The 14,662-nt window shown below is 39.4% G+C and overlaps 1 protein-coding gene across 1 annotated transcript; it reads right to left on the bottom strand.

Annotated features, from left to right (window-relative positions):
- Positions 1-377: 377 nt before the first annotated feature.
- Positions 378-7,022, bottom strand: LOC307254528 (elongation factor 2-like). Its single transcript, XM_080032949.1, has 13 exons — positions 6,916-7,022; positions 5,744-5,958; positions 5,328-5,509; positions 4,851-5,062; positions 3,929-4,107; positions 3,608-3,716; positions 3,109-3,361; positions 2,819-3,014; positions 2,351-2,717; positions 1,893-2,246; positions 1,579-1,761; positions 891-1,023; positions 378-742 (listed from the first exon to the last, which is right to left on the bottom strand). The coding sequence occupies exons 1-13, from the start codon at positions 6,916-6,918 to the stop codon at positions 549-551; spliced, it is 2,580 nt and encodes an 859-aa protein (XP_079889075.1). The 5' UTR covers positions 6,919-7,022; the 3' UTR covers positions 378-548.
- Between the last annotated feature and the right edge of the window lie 7,640 nt (positions 7,023-14,662).

Here is a 14,662-nt window from a genome sequence, read left to right as displayed (position 1 = left end):
CTCAGGGGCATTCAGTGATTTTACCTTTTGACCGTCAGCAGTGAGCTCCCCTTGACTACCAGTGTTTGAGCTTAACTAACCTGGATGAATGACCTTTGCCCATTTATTCATCAAAAAGGCAATTACGGGATGGTTTGTGTCATCTTTTATTGAGCCAGAATGGGGGAAAAGGCTGATCAAAAATGTTTCAACTATTTCTTTACTGTTTTTAACAGTCAGACAATGTTTACATGGTAATTCTATAATCATGCCTTTATGTAAAACTTCTATATACAATATTTAATTCATTAAGTTGCAATCAAACCAAGCAAGGCGTTTCATTAATCCTGCTTCATGAGCTTTAACATGACTAACCCACTTAACAAAAAAAAAAGCAGTCAGTTTTTATTTTCCTTTATTTGTTTACAATTTTTGTAGTTTAATCATTATTGTCAATCCTTTTGGCAAATATTAGTGCTCACCGTGTTCTGTACAGTCCGGTCACACAATGTAGACTTAAAATTATTGGAAGGAAGGAATGAGGCAAGACATAAGTAGGGTTCAGGTGTCTACATTTTATCCAGGTAGTTGTCCAAGGCTGGGACACCTTCCTTCAGCCCCTTACGTTTGCGTGTTTCTGTGACAACGATACCGGGCTTGGTTGCAGGGTCCATTGGGTCTCCGGGGAGGATCTGCCAATGGTCAAACACACACTGTGGGAAGGCCTGCCCACCAGTGTGGGAACGAAGATCAGCTGTGAAACCTGGGAATGGACATAGCAAGTATTCTTTAAAAAACAGCTTTCTGACTAACCTGATTTCATTATTTATGAAAATGTTTGCTGTAAGAATGCAGCAGTAACATCATACATCAAAATAAGGGTGACCAAATAATAACAGGCCGGGACTTACCGAAGGACTCCATGACAGGCAGGTAAGCCTTGGTAATGCGCATGGGTGTTCCGACGACATCATTCTCTTCAAACACATGACCACGTCTCCTGTTCAACACACTGTAGATTCCACCCACTGCAGCTGTAGGACACTGGAAAGTGGACGGGGAGATTTTCAAGTCAGACAGAAACTCAAGTTTATGAAATGACAGGCAAGTGGCCTAACAAACAGTTATGGTAGGTATTTTATTTAAATATTAAAAACATTTAATAATTCTGCGCCTGCCAAACCCCAAAAGGGTGAGACATCCTTCTTGAAGTTCATGATGGCATCAAACGGCTAAAATAATAAATAGTAGCAAGTAAATGCTATTTTAAAAATAAGAGATATAAGAGTAACTGCAGTTTCTGTGCCTCAATCAGACTGAAGATCGTCATCACTGGTAACTCAGGTCAAAGTGAAGAATGTTTAAATCATCATTTGCAGGCACACCAACTAAATTTATTTTGCTCAAATTTTACTGACAGAATGACCCAATTACAAGATTTCCTTTTAATATTTAAATAAACCAGAGTCTTGTTACCTTGAAGATGGGGTCCAGGACAAAAAGGTGAGACATTTGAGCAAGTTTTAAAGTATAAGGATCCTTTTGAACTTCTTAGCTATATCTGCAAACAATACAGATGACATCTATCATGGCACTTACCTGGATCTCCACCAGGTAGATGGGCTCCATCATTCTGGGCTCGGCTGTGAGCGCACAAGCGTAAAGAACTCTGCGGGCTGTGGGAATAATTTGACCACCACCACGGTGGATAGCATCTGTATGCAGGGTCACATCATGGACATCGAAGCGACAGGCACGCATGTTCTCTTCACAGAGGACACCCTTAACACAACAACGAAACCAATTTCAGAGTAGTTTTTCCACTGATTAGTCATAGCAGATTCTATCTGAACATAAAACTTTTGGGATATGGGTCATTAACAAGTGTCATTTTCATGTTTTGGCTCCCTTACCTCCTTGACTGCCCACTGGAAGCCAGCCACAACGCTATCCTTGATCTCATTAAGGTACTGCACTCCCTTGCTGACGTCTGTCAACATGTTGGGGCCAGTTCCATCAGGTCCGAAGCACCAAATCTTTCTGGCCTCTCCAACATCCCACTCATACTTGTCAGCAAGAATGCGGGCACGGGCCTTCAGCTCCTGACGAGCAGTAACTTCACCCTTCTCAATGTCCTCTGCCAGACCATCTTCCAAGGGGCGAGCCTTCATGAACAGACGGTTGTGCTTGTTGGGGGACTTTGACAGACATGTCACAGATGAAGGTTCACTGACGGTCTCTCTGTAGGACACCACTGGATCAGATTTCTAAAAGGAAAACAAGTTTCAATGCAAAAATGTTAGGGATATAATCAAAATAGCATTCACTATTATATATATTTAAGATAAAATAGAATTGTATTTTAAATCACCTTGAGGGGAACGCAAGCATGATCCTCCTCCAAGTCCTTCAAACAGATCTCAAGATGAAGCTCTCCAGCTCCAGCGACAATATGCTCTCCAGACTCCTCAATGATACACTGCACCATAGGATCAGACTTGGACAGACGCTTCAAACCCTCCACCAGCTTGGGCAGGTCAGCAGGGTTTTTGACCTCCACAGCAACTCTCACCACAGGACTGACACTGAACTTCATCACTCTCAAGTTGTGGGCATGCTCAAAGGTGGTAATGGTGCCAGTCTTGATAAGGTACTGGTCTACTCCAACCAGACCAACGATGTTACCACATGGCACATCTTCAATGGGCTCAGTATAACGACCCATCATCAAGATGGTCCTGAAAGGGAAATGTGCTTTAGTGATAGACAGTAAACAATTCAGGTGCGACTGACTGATTTGACACTCGACTAAAAATCTAAAAATGTTGTTGAAACGAACCTCTGAATCGGCTTACAGTAGAGGTCATCCTTCTTTCCAGGGACATAGTTTGGTCCCATGATGCGTACTTTCATGCCAGTGCACACACTCCCAGAGAACACACGACCAAATGCATAGAAACGGCCCTTGTCAGAAGTGGGGACCATCTTTGAGATGTACATCATCAAGGGAGCCTTGGAGTCACAGTTCTTGATACCTATTGTAAGAAAAAGGAGCAGGGCATGACGAGCTGTTTGAGACCAATAACAACTCCAAGCCACAAAGCCTACTGAAAATAAAGCGCCTCATACCCATGGCAGCTTCGTCCTCCATAGGTCCTTCATAGAGCAGCTCACAGCGGTACTTCTGGGCAGTGACAGGGGAAGGAAGGTGGATGGTAATCATCTGCAGAAGTGCCTCTCCGGCAGGCAGCCAGCGACGCATCACAGCCTTGAGAAGAGGCTTGCCATCCTTCTCCTTGTCCTCAGTATCCAACTTGACTTCCAGCTTCTCGATAAGTTTGGCAGTCTCCTCCTTGTTGAAGTTCATGATGGCATCAAAGAGCTAAAAAATAATGTAATAGTAGTAAGTACATGCTATTATAATAATCAGGGATATAAGAGCAACTGCAGTTTCTGTGCCATAATCAGACTGAAGATCGTCATCACTGGTAACTCAGGTCAAAGTGAAGAATGTTTAAAATCATCATTTTCAGGCACACAAATTACAATTATTTTGCTCAAATTTTACTGACAGAATGACCCAATTACAAGATTTCCTTTTGATATTTAAATAAACCAGTCTTGTTACCTTGAAGATGGGGTCAAGGATAAGAGCAACAAAGGTACGAGGCAATTTGGATTGGCCATCAGGTGCATCTTGAGACTTATGGAACTTTCCTGTAGCCGCATCATAGAACCTAGAGTAATACATAGGCAGGGAAGATTTACCAAAACAATAGTTATAAGAAAAGCTGCATTGATGGCACAACCAAAATCCATGTAATATAAAGTCTAAACAAATCTTTGTGCTATCCCTCTTGCGAGTGTTTGAATACCCCTTCTGCCGACCCGTCATGTTCCCCAAACGCATGCACTTTATTTGGTCATCGGCTGTGTTATAGAGACTCACCTATGACCCCAGAGCTTTTTCATCATGTCTTCTACCTTCTTGCAGTGTTCAGCGGGTGTCAATTGAGTGTTGCTCTTGGCAGCAAACTTAGCTACAAACATCTCCGCAAACTGCTTCAGGGTGAAAGCCCAGCCATGGAGGCCAGAGCCAAAGCCAACAGTACCGATGATTGGGTCAATCTTTAAAAATGGATGAAAACACCAGTCAAGACAACAGCAACACAAGAGATAAAAAAAAAAGTTAATGTGGTCTGTATTCTCCAAATTACTTCACAATCGACTGAAATGTACTGTCACAGGGCCAAGCTGTGGCAAGTGTTTAATTAAAATCGACCTCAACTTCAAAATTAAAAGCACCACTTCCTGGAAATCATTTGATACAGCGCTGACTCCACTTAAAAAGTGGAGTCAGCGATTCTGGAGAATGCTTGTCAAAATCCTTGAATATCTCCTCACAATCTGCTAACTATATACAATCCCTGCGTTTCAAATCACGCACCTTTTTCAATTCTACATCTGAAAAAAAGAATCTAGTAAGCATGCAGTAGGCATAATAGGACAGACTTTTACTTATCTATTTAATCACAACATTGCCAACTGTGAGAAGATATTCAACGATTTTAACTAAACCTGATTTTGACAACAGGCGTTTTGCAGAATCATTGACTTCAACTTTAGGTGAAAAACAGGAGTGAATTGATCATGGCCTTTGGTTTTATAATGCAATCAACATAAGCATCAGATCCCCAAATGATCAGGTCATATTTTACTGAAAGGAAATGCACAAGAAGTGTGGAGCTGTATGGCAAAGCTCAAGAAAATAACTACACTACTTCTGACTGTAGGGTGAGGCCTGCAATTGCAACTGGAATCCTGATAATGCAGCCAGTGTGATGAAATGAAAGTCAAGTTAAAACAAACACCTGGAGATTTCCCATGGGTCCCTTTTCATCTTCTCCATAGGTGGCAATGATGACATTGACAGACTCAACAATACGCTGGAAGGTCTGGAAAAGATCTTCAGGTTTAAGCTGCAACTCCAACAAGGCACGGTCCATCTTGTTCATCATCAGAACTGGCTTGATGCGTTCAGCAATGGCCTGACGGAGTACTGTCTCGGTTTGCACACAAACACCTGCAGGACAGCAAACATGGTATAACTTAACAATTCAGCATTTCCAAATTTTCAGGTAGCAAGGACACTTTTTTTTATAATACAATCCACAGTATACTCTAGTAGTTTGAGTTCTAAATCAAAGTCAACATTAAAAACACATTGAACTACATGTATAATGAGTGTTTAACAAAAGGTAAAAACATTTTGAAGAAGTTTTTTTTTTAGCCTGTAGATGTTTAATATAGTAATAGGACTACTGAGGATCGTTCAGTCTTGTCCTTACCAGACACGCAATCCACCACAACCAGGGCTCCGTCAGTGACACGGAGAGCAGCAGTCACTTCAGAGGAGAAGTCAACGTGCCCAGGTGAGTCAATCAGGTTGATCAAGAAGCCGTTGCCATCCTTGGCTTGCTTAATGAATTCCAAGTCATTGTCACTCAGCTCGTAGTAAAGGGAAATGGCACTGCAAGTCAGGACAATTTCATTTAGTTTTGCATTAAAATTATTTAGGTAAATGCAGTCAAAAGTCCAAATATAAAAGTAAACAAGTCAATGAGCTGTATACCAATCCATGGACTCACTTACGTAGCATTGACAGACTAACTACATAGAAAATCAAGAAGCCTAATGAGTGTTTTTTTAAAAACTTAAGTGCCGAAATGAGGCAGTCCAGTTAGAAATATAGCAAGATACTTACGTAGACTTGATGGTGATGCAACGTTCCTGTTCATCTTTACGCGTGTCAGTGAAACGGGTCTCTCCAGCACGGGATGAGGCAATGATGCCAGCCTTTGACACAAGCGAGTCTGTCAAAGTTGACTTACCATGGTCAACGTGGGCAATCACAGACATGTTACGGATGTTGGCCTTTTTGTCCATGATGCCACGAATCTGGTCTACAGTAAAGTTAACCTAAAAGGAGAAAAACTCAGATTAGATCACTGGTTGAAAAAAAAAAATGCACATACCTAGAGTTTTGACTAGTTACTCGCAATTATAGCCATAAGTAGTAGTTCATGTTTGTCTGCACTTCTGTATTGATGTGATGTCATTTATTTTACGTAACAGAAGCTGCACCCACAGCCCACTGGCAAATGCTGCTGACGTTAAGTGTTATGCACTTCAACCCAGGGCGTTGGGTATCCGCCATCATCACAGCTGTAACGTTTATCATCTACGTGTAGCAGACTTAGAATTACAATCCTTCCTCAACGTTTTTCAGTATTCAAATTGGGTGTCAGTAACTTAACCAAACTGACATGTACTCCACGAATCGTTAGTAAGAACAAATTGCATTGAGACACCCTGCATAATGTCGGCACGAACAGGCCACGTGTACAGACGTCATGCTAAATGCTAACTAGCCAGCCAGCAGGTAAACGCAAGATGCCGGCATATTGTTCTTACAACCGGGTTTTTCACTTCCAAAACACGGTATTCGTAACACCATAGACTACATGTATACGCGGACACGGACCGGTTGGTTTCATATCGTTACTTTTTCCCTTTGGCAAAAAGCCGCAGTTGTAAAAGTTGGCTGACAGCGCAGTGTCACCTAACTTTAGCCATTGCATAGAAGAAGCCGGACTAATTCCCACACGACACTAAATGAGCGTTTAACATATTAAGAATTAAGAAGCAGACAATTTAGTAAAACAGGAAAAAAAAGGAAATGTTTAGTGTCTCGGAGGCTCCGAGGGGTTGGCGGAACTGATGATGGGATGGCTGCCATTTTGTTCAAAGCACAGTAACTATTACGGGTATGTTAATTGCATAGAATCCGTAAAATGACAATATAAATAATCACATCGAGGAAGCCTTATGTGTCCGACAACACATCTATAACAATGAGAAACAATATCAACTCACCATTTTGACGGATGGTTTTGGATTCGCTTGGGGGAGAAAACGCGAGAAACTGTACACTGCCCACCTCACGCGGGCTTAGGCAGGGAAGAGGCCGCTGACGTCAGTAGACAGAGCTTTATACCACGCGCGTCATGTCTGTGCGTCTCCACGTACGCTTAAGATCATGTGACCATTATGATGCATGTGACTCATCATGACCTGGCTCCTCCCTGGCTCGCACTGCTTCAGCCTTCAGCGCGGCGCGATAAAGTTCAAATCAGTTCACCACATAGCCTACATAAGCCAGCACTTATAAAAACAGCAATACAGTTAGTTATGTAAATTACCTTTTTAGGTGAATGTGTATTATTTTAAGACTACCATAATTATGAACATTGCAAATAATTTGGCGGAAGTAAGTAAGGTGAAGTAAGCGGTTTATTTATGTTAATATAGGCTAATTGTTACACCCCTAGTCAAACAAACCAATTTTTTATTATAAACCTTATTATTTTATTAGCTAAATGGCATATTCATAAATGTAGGTACTCTAATCAGAAACCTCTATTTATTGTGTATGAAAAAGAAACCAAGCAATATATGAAAAATATTATATACTCTAAAAATAAGAAACCTATCAAAACACTTTATGTATGTCATTTAAATAATGTTTTTATTTAATGTAATGCTGTTTTTTATTTTTGTATCTGTATTTTTATATAGGCCTATCGGCCAGTTCTGTAAGCTACCCCCTGGCGGCTGTTGTATTGCTTATTGTCAATAAAAAAAAAATAAAAAAAAATGTGCATCCTATTTGGGCGATTCTGACCCACAATCCAGTGCGCACGTGAAGTGACATCACATCGACGAAGCCTCCATATGAAAACAAACGGGGATGCGACGGATAAAAAAGCAAGAGGCAAGATCAAGGCGCAATGTTATGATGAAATAAGAGAGTAAAGTATGTCCCAATAGTATGCCTACTGCATCCTAACTAGATTCTTTTTATCGTCAGATGTAGGCCTAGTATGTAGAATAGAAAAAAGAAAGAGTATGCGATTCGGAACGCAACCTTGGTCTCACTGCCGATGCACGCCAGAGCGACAGATGGGTGAATGTTTATGCGCCTACAATGGCGGAGCAGGTAAAAATCCTTCCCAATGTCTGTTTTGATGGTTTTTATCATGTTTTATAGCACCTATGGATCTGAGATGATGCTAGATAACTCGCTGCTTGAAGACCACAGTGCATTTATGTGGTGACGTAGGGACGAGCGAGGGGACTGCTAACTGCAGTAACTGACAGGAAGTTAGCTAAAAGAACCATTCCGCTTACAGCACCTTTAGGCTACATTATTATTATTATTATTATTATTATTATTATTATTATTATTATTATTGACATCAATTAATATATTCCTTATGGTAATTAAATTATTTAGCCTACTTATATCATGTTTTGTTGTGGTGTCTGATGTTATTTTATTAATTGAAACCTAACTGAAATAAATGCACATTTAATTCAACTTTCCATAAACTTAACCAACATTTTAATTCCATGTGTTTGAAAGTATTGATATGGAAAATACACTTCATTAATATGATTAGCCAATAAAACAAACCCCTACAATATTAATAGTTCCTTGGTGTTCGACCTATATGTCTTAAATGCATTGCCTTATATAGAATATTTTGTTTTAACCACTGTTGCTGTAGGCCTATGTTGCAGATACTTTTAATTTTCTTCATAGTTCACTCCCTCACAAAATGCTAAGCTCTTACAACAGAAAAAAGATAGATTTGTACTGGCTATACTTTATTGTAAATGTAGCCCTATCTGTTTTTAATTATATTCTTGATGGTGCTGTAAGCAATCTTGCTTTTAATTTTTATATGTTCATTGTATGCACTGATATGCCAACGCAAATTCCTTGTATGTGAAAACTGACTTCGTTCTTACTTCATGATTGTGTTGAATGTAGGCCTAACATTTTTCCTCTCCACTAGGTGGCTAGCGTCACCTATTTCCCTGTAGTTCAACCAAATTCAATCCGGGGAACCTAATGAGTCATGTCTCTGGTATGAGTGTCACACAAGTACGGACATTGCCTTTAAACGAGGGGTTGGTACAGTTCAGCCCAAACTAGTATAACATTAGTCAGATCATCAACTGCTGATGGGACACTAGTCCCTCCCACTCCAATTTAAGATGGATGCTATTTTGACAACTGAGATCTGTTTCCTCAATAAATGATCAGAAATGGGATCTCAGTGCTTAGGTTGTTAGGCGCAAACAATTTGCATAGTACAGAAAAAAACAGGAATTTTTTAAGGTGGAAACTGATGTAACTTAGTAATTTAAATAGGCCTATTGTATATTGAAGTATGGCTACTTATACTTCTTAAGCAAAATGTGCTGCAACAATAAAGTGGTGCTTACACATGAATGTGTCAACAATTTTAATTGTAGCCTACCAAATTATTCTGGATTGAGTCATACTGCATGATTGCTTTTTTACTTCTGGCACTTTGTTTTTATTTTTGCGCTCATACTTCCTGACTTGTACATTCAAAGTACTTGATACATCTTTCACCATTGCAGAATGTCAACATTTGATGGCAGAATTTAAAGCTGAATTGTTTTTTTGTCACCAGTTACACAATTCTAAATGGTAAATGGTAAATGGACTGGACTTATATAGGCTTTTTAGCCAATTTTCTCAGCCCCAAAGCGCTTTACATTTCTGACCACATTCACCCATTCATACACACACTCATACACCGATGGCAGTAGCTGCCATGCAAGGCACTCTCTGAACCATCGGGAGCAATGTGGGGTTCAGTGTCTATTCTAGTGCAATACAAAAAATCGTGGGGATGACATGCTTGCAATCTTTTCTCTTTGATCACTGTTATTATCCCTGTAATTTGACTCCCATGGGGAAATGGGCAAACGTTCCATACAAGCCATAATACAATTTCACATTATTATCATCACATAATTACTGAGGAATATTATTGCTGGAAATGTGCAGTGGACCAGAAGTGTTAGAATTAAGATCCCCTAAATTGAAACAGTCATCAGTTTGTAACTGACCATACAAAAGTGCCAACAACAATATATTTTGAATTATCAACGTCTAGTCATAACCGTATTGGGGTATGAAGGGAACATTAGGTAAATTGCTCACGTCATGTTGCCTGATTTTTTTCTATCCAGCAGATGGTGCCCAAGCTACACTTCCAGAAACTCCAGCTTTCATCATGCCAGTCCCAAATTTCAGTTTAGGCCTAATACTTAAAGGCCTACTTCACCGGTTTGAATATGAAGGTGTATTGAATTCTGAGATCCTATGTAGTATAAATGTGCAAAAAAAATTGAAATCGGTTCATCCTAGCCTGAGAAAAGGCAGAAAGAGTGTTTTTTTAACCCTATATTTCTCTTTCTCGTGACATCACAGAAAGAGAAATATAGGGTTAAAAAAACGTACTTTGTAAATATTACTGTGATGTCACAGTAAAAGACATCACAGTAATATTTACAAAGTTATTTTTTTAACCCTATATTTCTCTTTCTGTGATGTCACGAGAAAGAGAAATATATAGGGTTAAATATAGGTTTTTTTTTCGCACATTTATACTACATAGGATCTCAGAATTCAATACACCTTCATATTCAAACCGGTGAAGTAGGCCTTTACACACTAAAAGTGAATGCTATGACCAAAGCATCACAACCTTCAACTTTTGTAACCATGCCACAAACAAAAGCACCATTAACCCTCTGGGATCTGGAGGTATTTTCTCGGATTTTACATACTACTATTAATACCTATTTTAAATGTGCAAGAAGATAAATGATACCAAAGTGTTTTATATGGAAATGTTCAGAAAACATTAGGCCTTTGTTTTCTGAGGTCTACTTATGTCCTAGACCATTTAGTCCAGGCAAAATAGCGTTTTTCGACAGACAAATTGTAAAATAATTTTTTTCAGCTCAGATAATTTATATGAGGTGTCCAGAACAACATACTAAAAGTCCTAAGAAATCCTAGTTGAGGAAATATGTTTAATTCTCATCAATCCGAGATGTGTGCCAATAAGGCGAGACACCAATAAATCCCAATAGGGCTATTTTTTTCCTTTCGTCCTATCAAAATGAAACTTTACACAATGAAAGTATCCATGATAATTAACATTTTTTGTATTGCAAGTTTCTTTGAAAATTAATTGTAATATGCAAATGAGCTATACACTAATCGTACACGCCCAAAATAAACCCAAATAGGCTTAATTTTTTCCTTTACTCCTACCACAATAAAACTTTACATAGTAAAAGTATACTAGAAAAGTCACTTTTTTTGTATTACAAGTTGCTTTTTAAATGCATTTGAATATGCACATGAGCTCCACACTTATTGAATATCCAATCATCCTACTGCCAATGGGTGATGGCGATGCTGTTTTTAGACTGGCCTCTAACCTGAAAAACTGCCTGGCTTACCTGCCAGGGGTATAACAGGTGCCTCTCATGAATTAGATTAACCCCTCCCTTAGCTAGTGTAATTTTTTACTTTTTTCAGTGCCATTCCCTTTCCTATGCCAAATAGACGAGACTGAAATGGCATGGATAGAGGAGATTGTCAGACACCTTGGGACCAAGTAACTCCTTTGTCTACTTTATGCACCATACAGTGCTGCTTGAAAGTATGTGAACCCCTTGAGCCTTTATGAATTTTATTTATCAATACCAGTATTTTTTATATGAAATAACAGATTTTTGTTTATCAATTAAACATTTTTCTTTTCCAGAAATCAATTGTTAAAACAGATTTAAAAAAATGATTTGCCAACTTTTGTATGTGAAAAAGTTTGTGAACCCTGAGCTGCATTGGTAATCAGGTGGGCCAAATTTGTGATGAAATGGACCAATGTAATAAAGAAATTGGGTGGCACTAGATAAAACAGAGATCAAACCAGGTCAGTGTAGGCCCACCAAAGTGAACCCATACAGATCAGACTTGCCAAAAGGGAAAGACAATCTCAGAGGATCTCAGGAAGAGAGATGTGATGTTGCACATTTGTCTGGGGACAGCTATCAATTAATTTATTTGGTTCTTGTGCCATAAACAGCTTGTGTGCATTAAGATCAGCATGATGAAACAAGAGTACTAGCAAGTCTGTGTCATCACCTACTGAGACTGTGTCTTTTGTTCTGGCAGAGGCAATGGCAGTTTGGACAATGAGCACATCTGCATCGTGCTTTGTATGGTTTGTGATACACCATTTTTTGTCTTACAAGTTTCTTTGAAAATGAATTTTAATATGCAAATGAGCTATACACTTATCAAATATAGGCTACCCAAATTATATCCGCATAGGCTTAATTTGAACCTTTACTCCTACCACATTAAAACTTTACACAATGAAAGTCTACATGAAAAGTAAAACATTTGTATTAGAAGTTAACTTATAATGGTCAAGGCTTTCCAGAAGGGGTTGGTCGAACGTCAGAACAGGGGTCACATCATACTGCAGAGCTTGAGTTGCCACAAACCTCAATGTTGAGTATATGCAGGATTAATCACTGGGATCAAGATCAATCATTGGAAGGAATGTTACTGAAGCTCTCCCAGGGTGTTCATCTAGAATGGTAAATGGTAAATGGACTTGTATAGCGCTATATCTCCGTTTATCACAGACTCAAAGCGCTTTACATTGTTTTTTGTACACATTCACCCAGTCACACACACATTCATACACCGATAGCAGCAGCTACCACGCAGGGTAGCTAACTAAGCTAACTATCGGGAGCAATTCGGGGTTCAGTGTCTTGCCCAGGGACACTTCGACATGTGGCGGGGAGACGGGGGATCGAACCTCCGACCCTGCACACCAGAGGCGAACTCCCTACCCACTTCGCCACTGCATCATACCAGACCATGATGGCCTTTGAGAGTGAAGGAGGAGGGTTGTCTTCCACAAAACATCCAGCTGTGATGTTTTGTTATCTGCTGGCAACAGAGCCAGTGGCTGATACACAAATAGGTTCACGTAAGGAATCATACAGTACTGAATGTGTATGCGACCAACTGCAGCAATATCTGCAGCAGTCACTTGGATCTTTAAAAGAAAAAATGAAGCCTATGCGAATATATTTTGGGTAGCCTATATTTGATTAGAGTATAGCTAATTTGCATATTAAAATCAATTTTCAAAGATAAAAATGGAATATCACAAACCATGCAAAGCACGATGCAGATGTGCTCATTGTCCAAACTGCTATTGCCTCTGCCAGAACAAAAGACACAGTCTCAGTGATGACACAGACTTGTCAGAACTCTTGTTGCATCATGCTGATCTGAATGCACAGGAGCCGTTTATGGCACAAGAACCAAAGAAAGCAACAAAAACAAGACGGATATGGTGCATAAAGTAGACAAAGGAGTTACTTGGTCCCAAGGTGTGTGACAATCTCTTCTTTCTCCATGCCATTTCAGGCTGTGATTCTACGTCTCGTCTATTTGGCATAGGAAAGGGAATGGCACTAGCCTGGAAATCCAGACCTGCCACTAGGTGCTGGCAAGTTAAATGTGCTGCGCCTGTTGGTCTGGGCACTCTCCATTGAAGCTCATTAAATATGTCAAGAAATCCTGAGCTATACATTTCAATTGGTTCTATCTGATATGGGCGGGCCAGAGCCCTATGTATGGTGCTCTGGGGCGGACGTAAACGGATGACGACAGTGCGCCGTCGAAGCCGTGATAGTAAACATCAAAGATAGCTGCGGATATGTTGTTTGAGTTTGAGACGGCTTTGGCCTCGACCCTTTACAATTTGGAAGACGGCACTCAATCTTTCATTAGCAAGTAAGAGGAATATTCTGTTTTGCAGACGACCACGGCAAAAGTTAAATTTAACAGTTAATCCCGCTGTTCGCTAAATGAACAGGGCTTAATACGTCACATTGTTCATTGCTCTGATTGGTTGTAGTGCTATCAAATTGCGTGCAGTGGCATTTGAAGAGACAAATCTAATTCATGAGAGGCACCCCTGGCAGGTAAGCCAGGCAGTTTTTCAGGTTTGAGGCCAGTCTAAAAGCAGCATTGCCATCACCCATTGGCAGTAGGATGATTGGATATTCAATAAGTGTGGAGCTGATGTGCATATTCAAATTAATTTAAAAAGAAACTTGTAATACAAAAAAAGTGACTTTTCAAGTATACTTTTACTATGTAAAGTTTTATTGTGGTAGGAGTAAAGGAAAAATTAAGCCTATTTGGGTTTATTTTGGGCATGTACGATTAGTGTATAGCTCATTTGCATATTAAAATTCATTTTCAAAGAAACTTGTAATACAATTTTTTTTTATTTTCATGGATACTTTCATTGTGTAAAGTTTCATTTTGATAGGACTAAGGGAAAAAATAGCCCTATTGGGATTTATTGGTGTTTCGCCTTATTGGCACACATCTCGGATTGATGAGAATTAAACATATTTCCTCAACTAGGATTTCTTAGGACTTTTAGTATGTTGTTCTGGACACCTCATAGAAATTATCTGAGCTGAAAAAAATTCTTTTACAATTTGTCTGTTTTTTGGCCCAAAAATGGGTTACTTTTCCTGGCCTAATTGTGTATATAAATAATTGGCTTATATGCTGAAAAAATTCATTGCGATTTTTGAAAAACCTGGAAATGTGTGTGAAAAAAGAACCTTTAGTCATCCTATTGAATTGTTTTGGCTCTTGAAATTGCTTCTCCTAAGA

Source organism: Ammodytes marinus (genome assembly GCF_949987685.1).
Source record: "Ammodytes marinus genome assembly, chromosome: 8".
Lineage (NCBI taxonomy): Eukaryota > Metazoa > Chordata > Actinopteri > Uranoscopiformes > Ammodytidae > Ammodytes > Ammodytes marinus.
The sequence above is the reverse complement of the archived record's forward strand: the minus strand, read 5'-3'. Positions and strand labels throughout refer to the sequence as shown.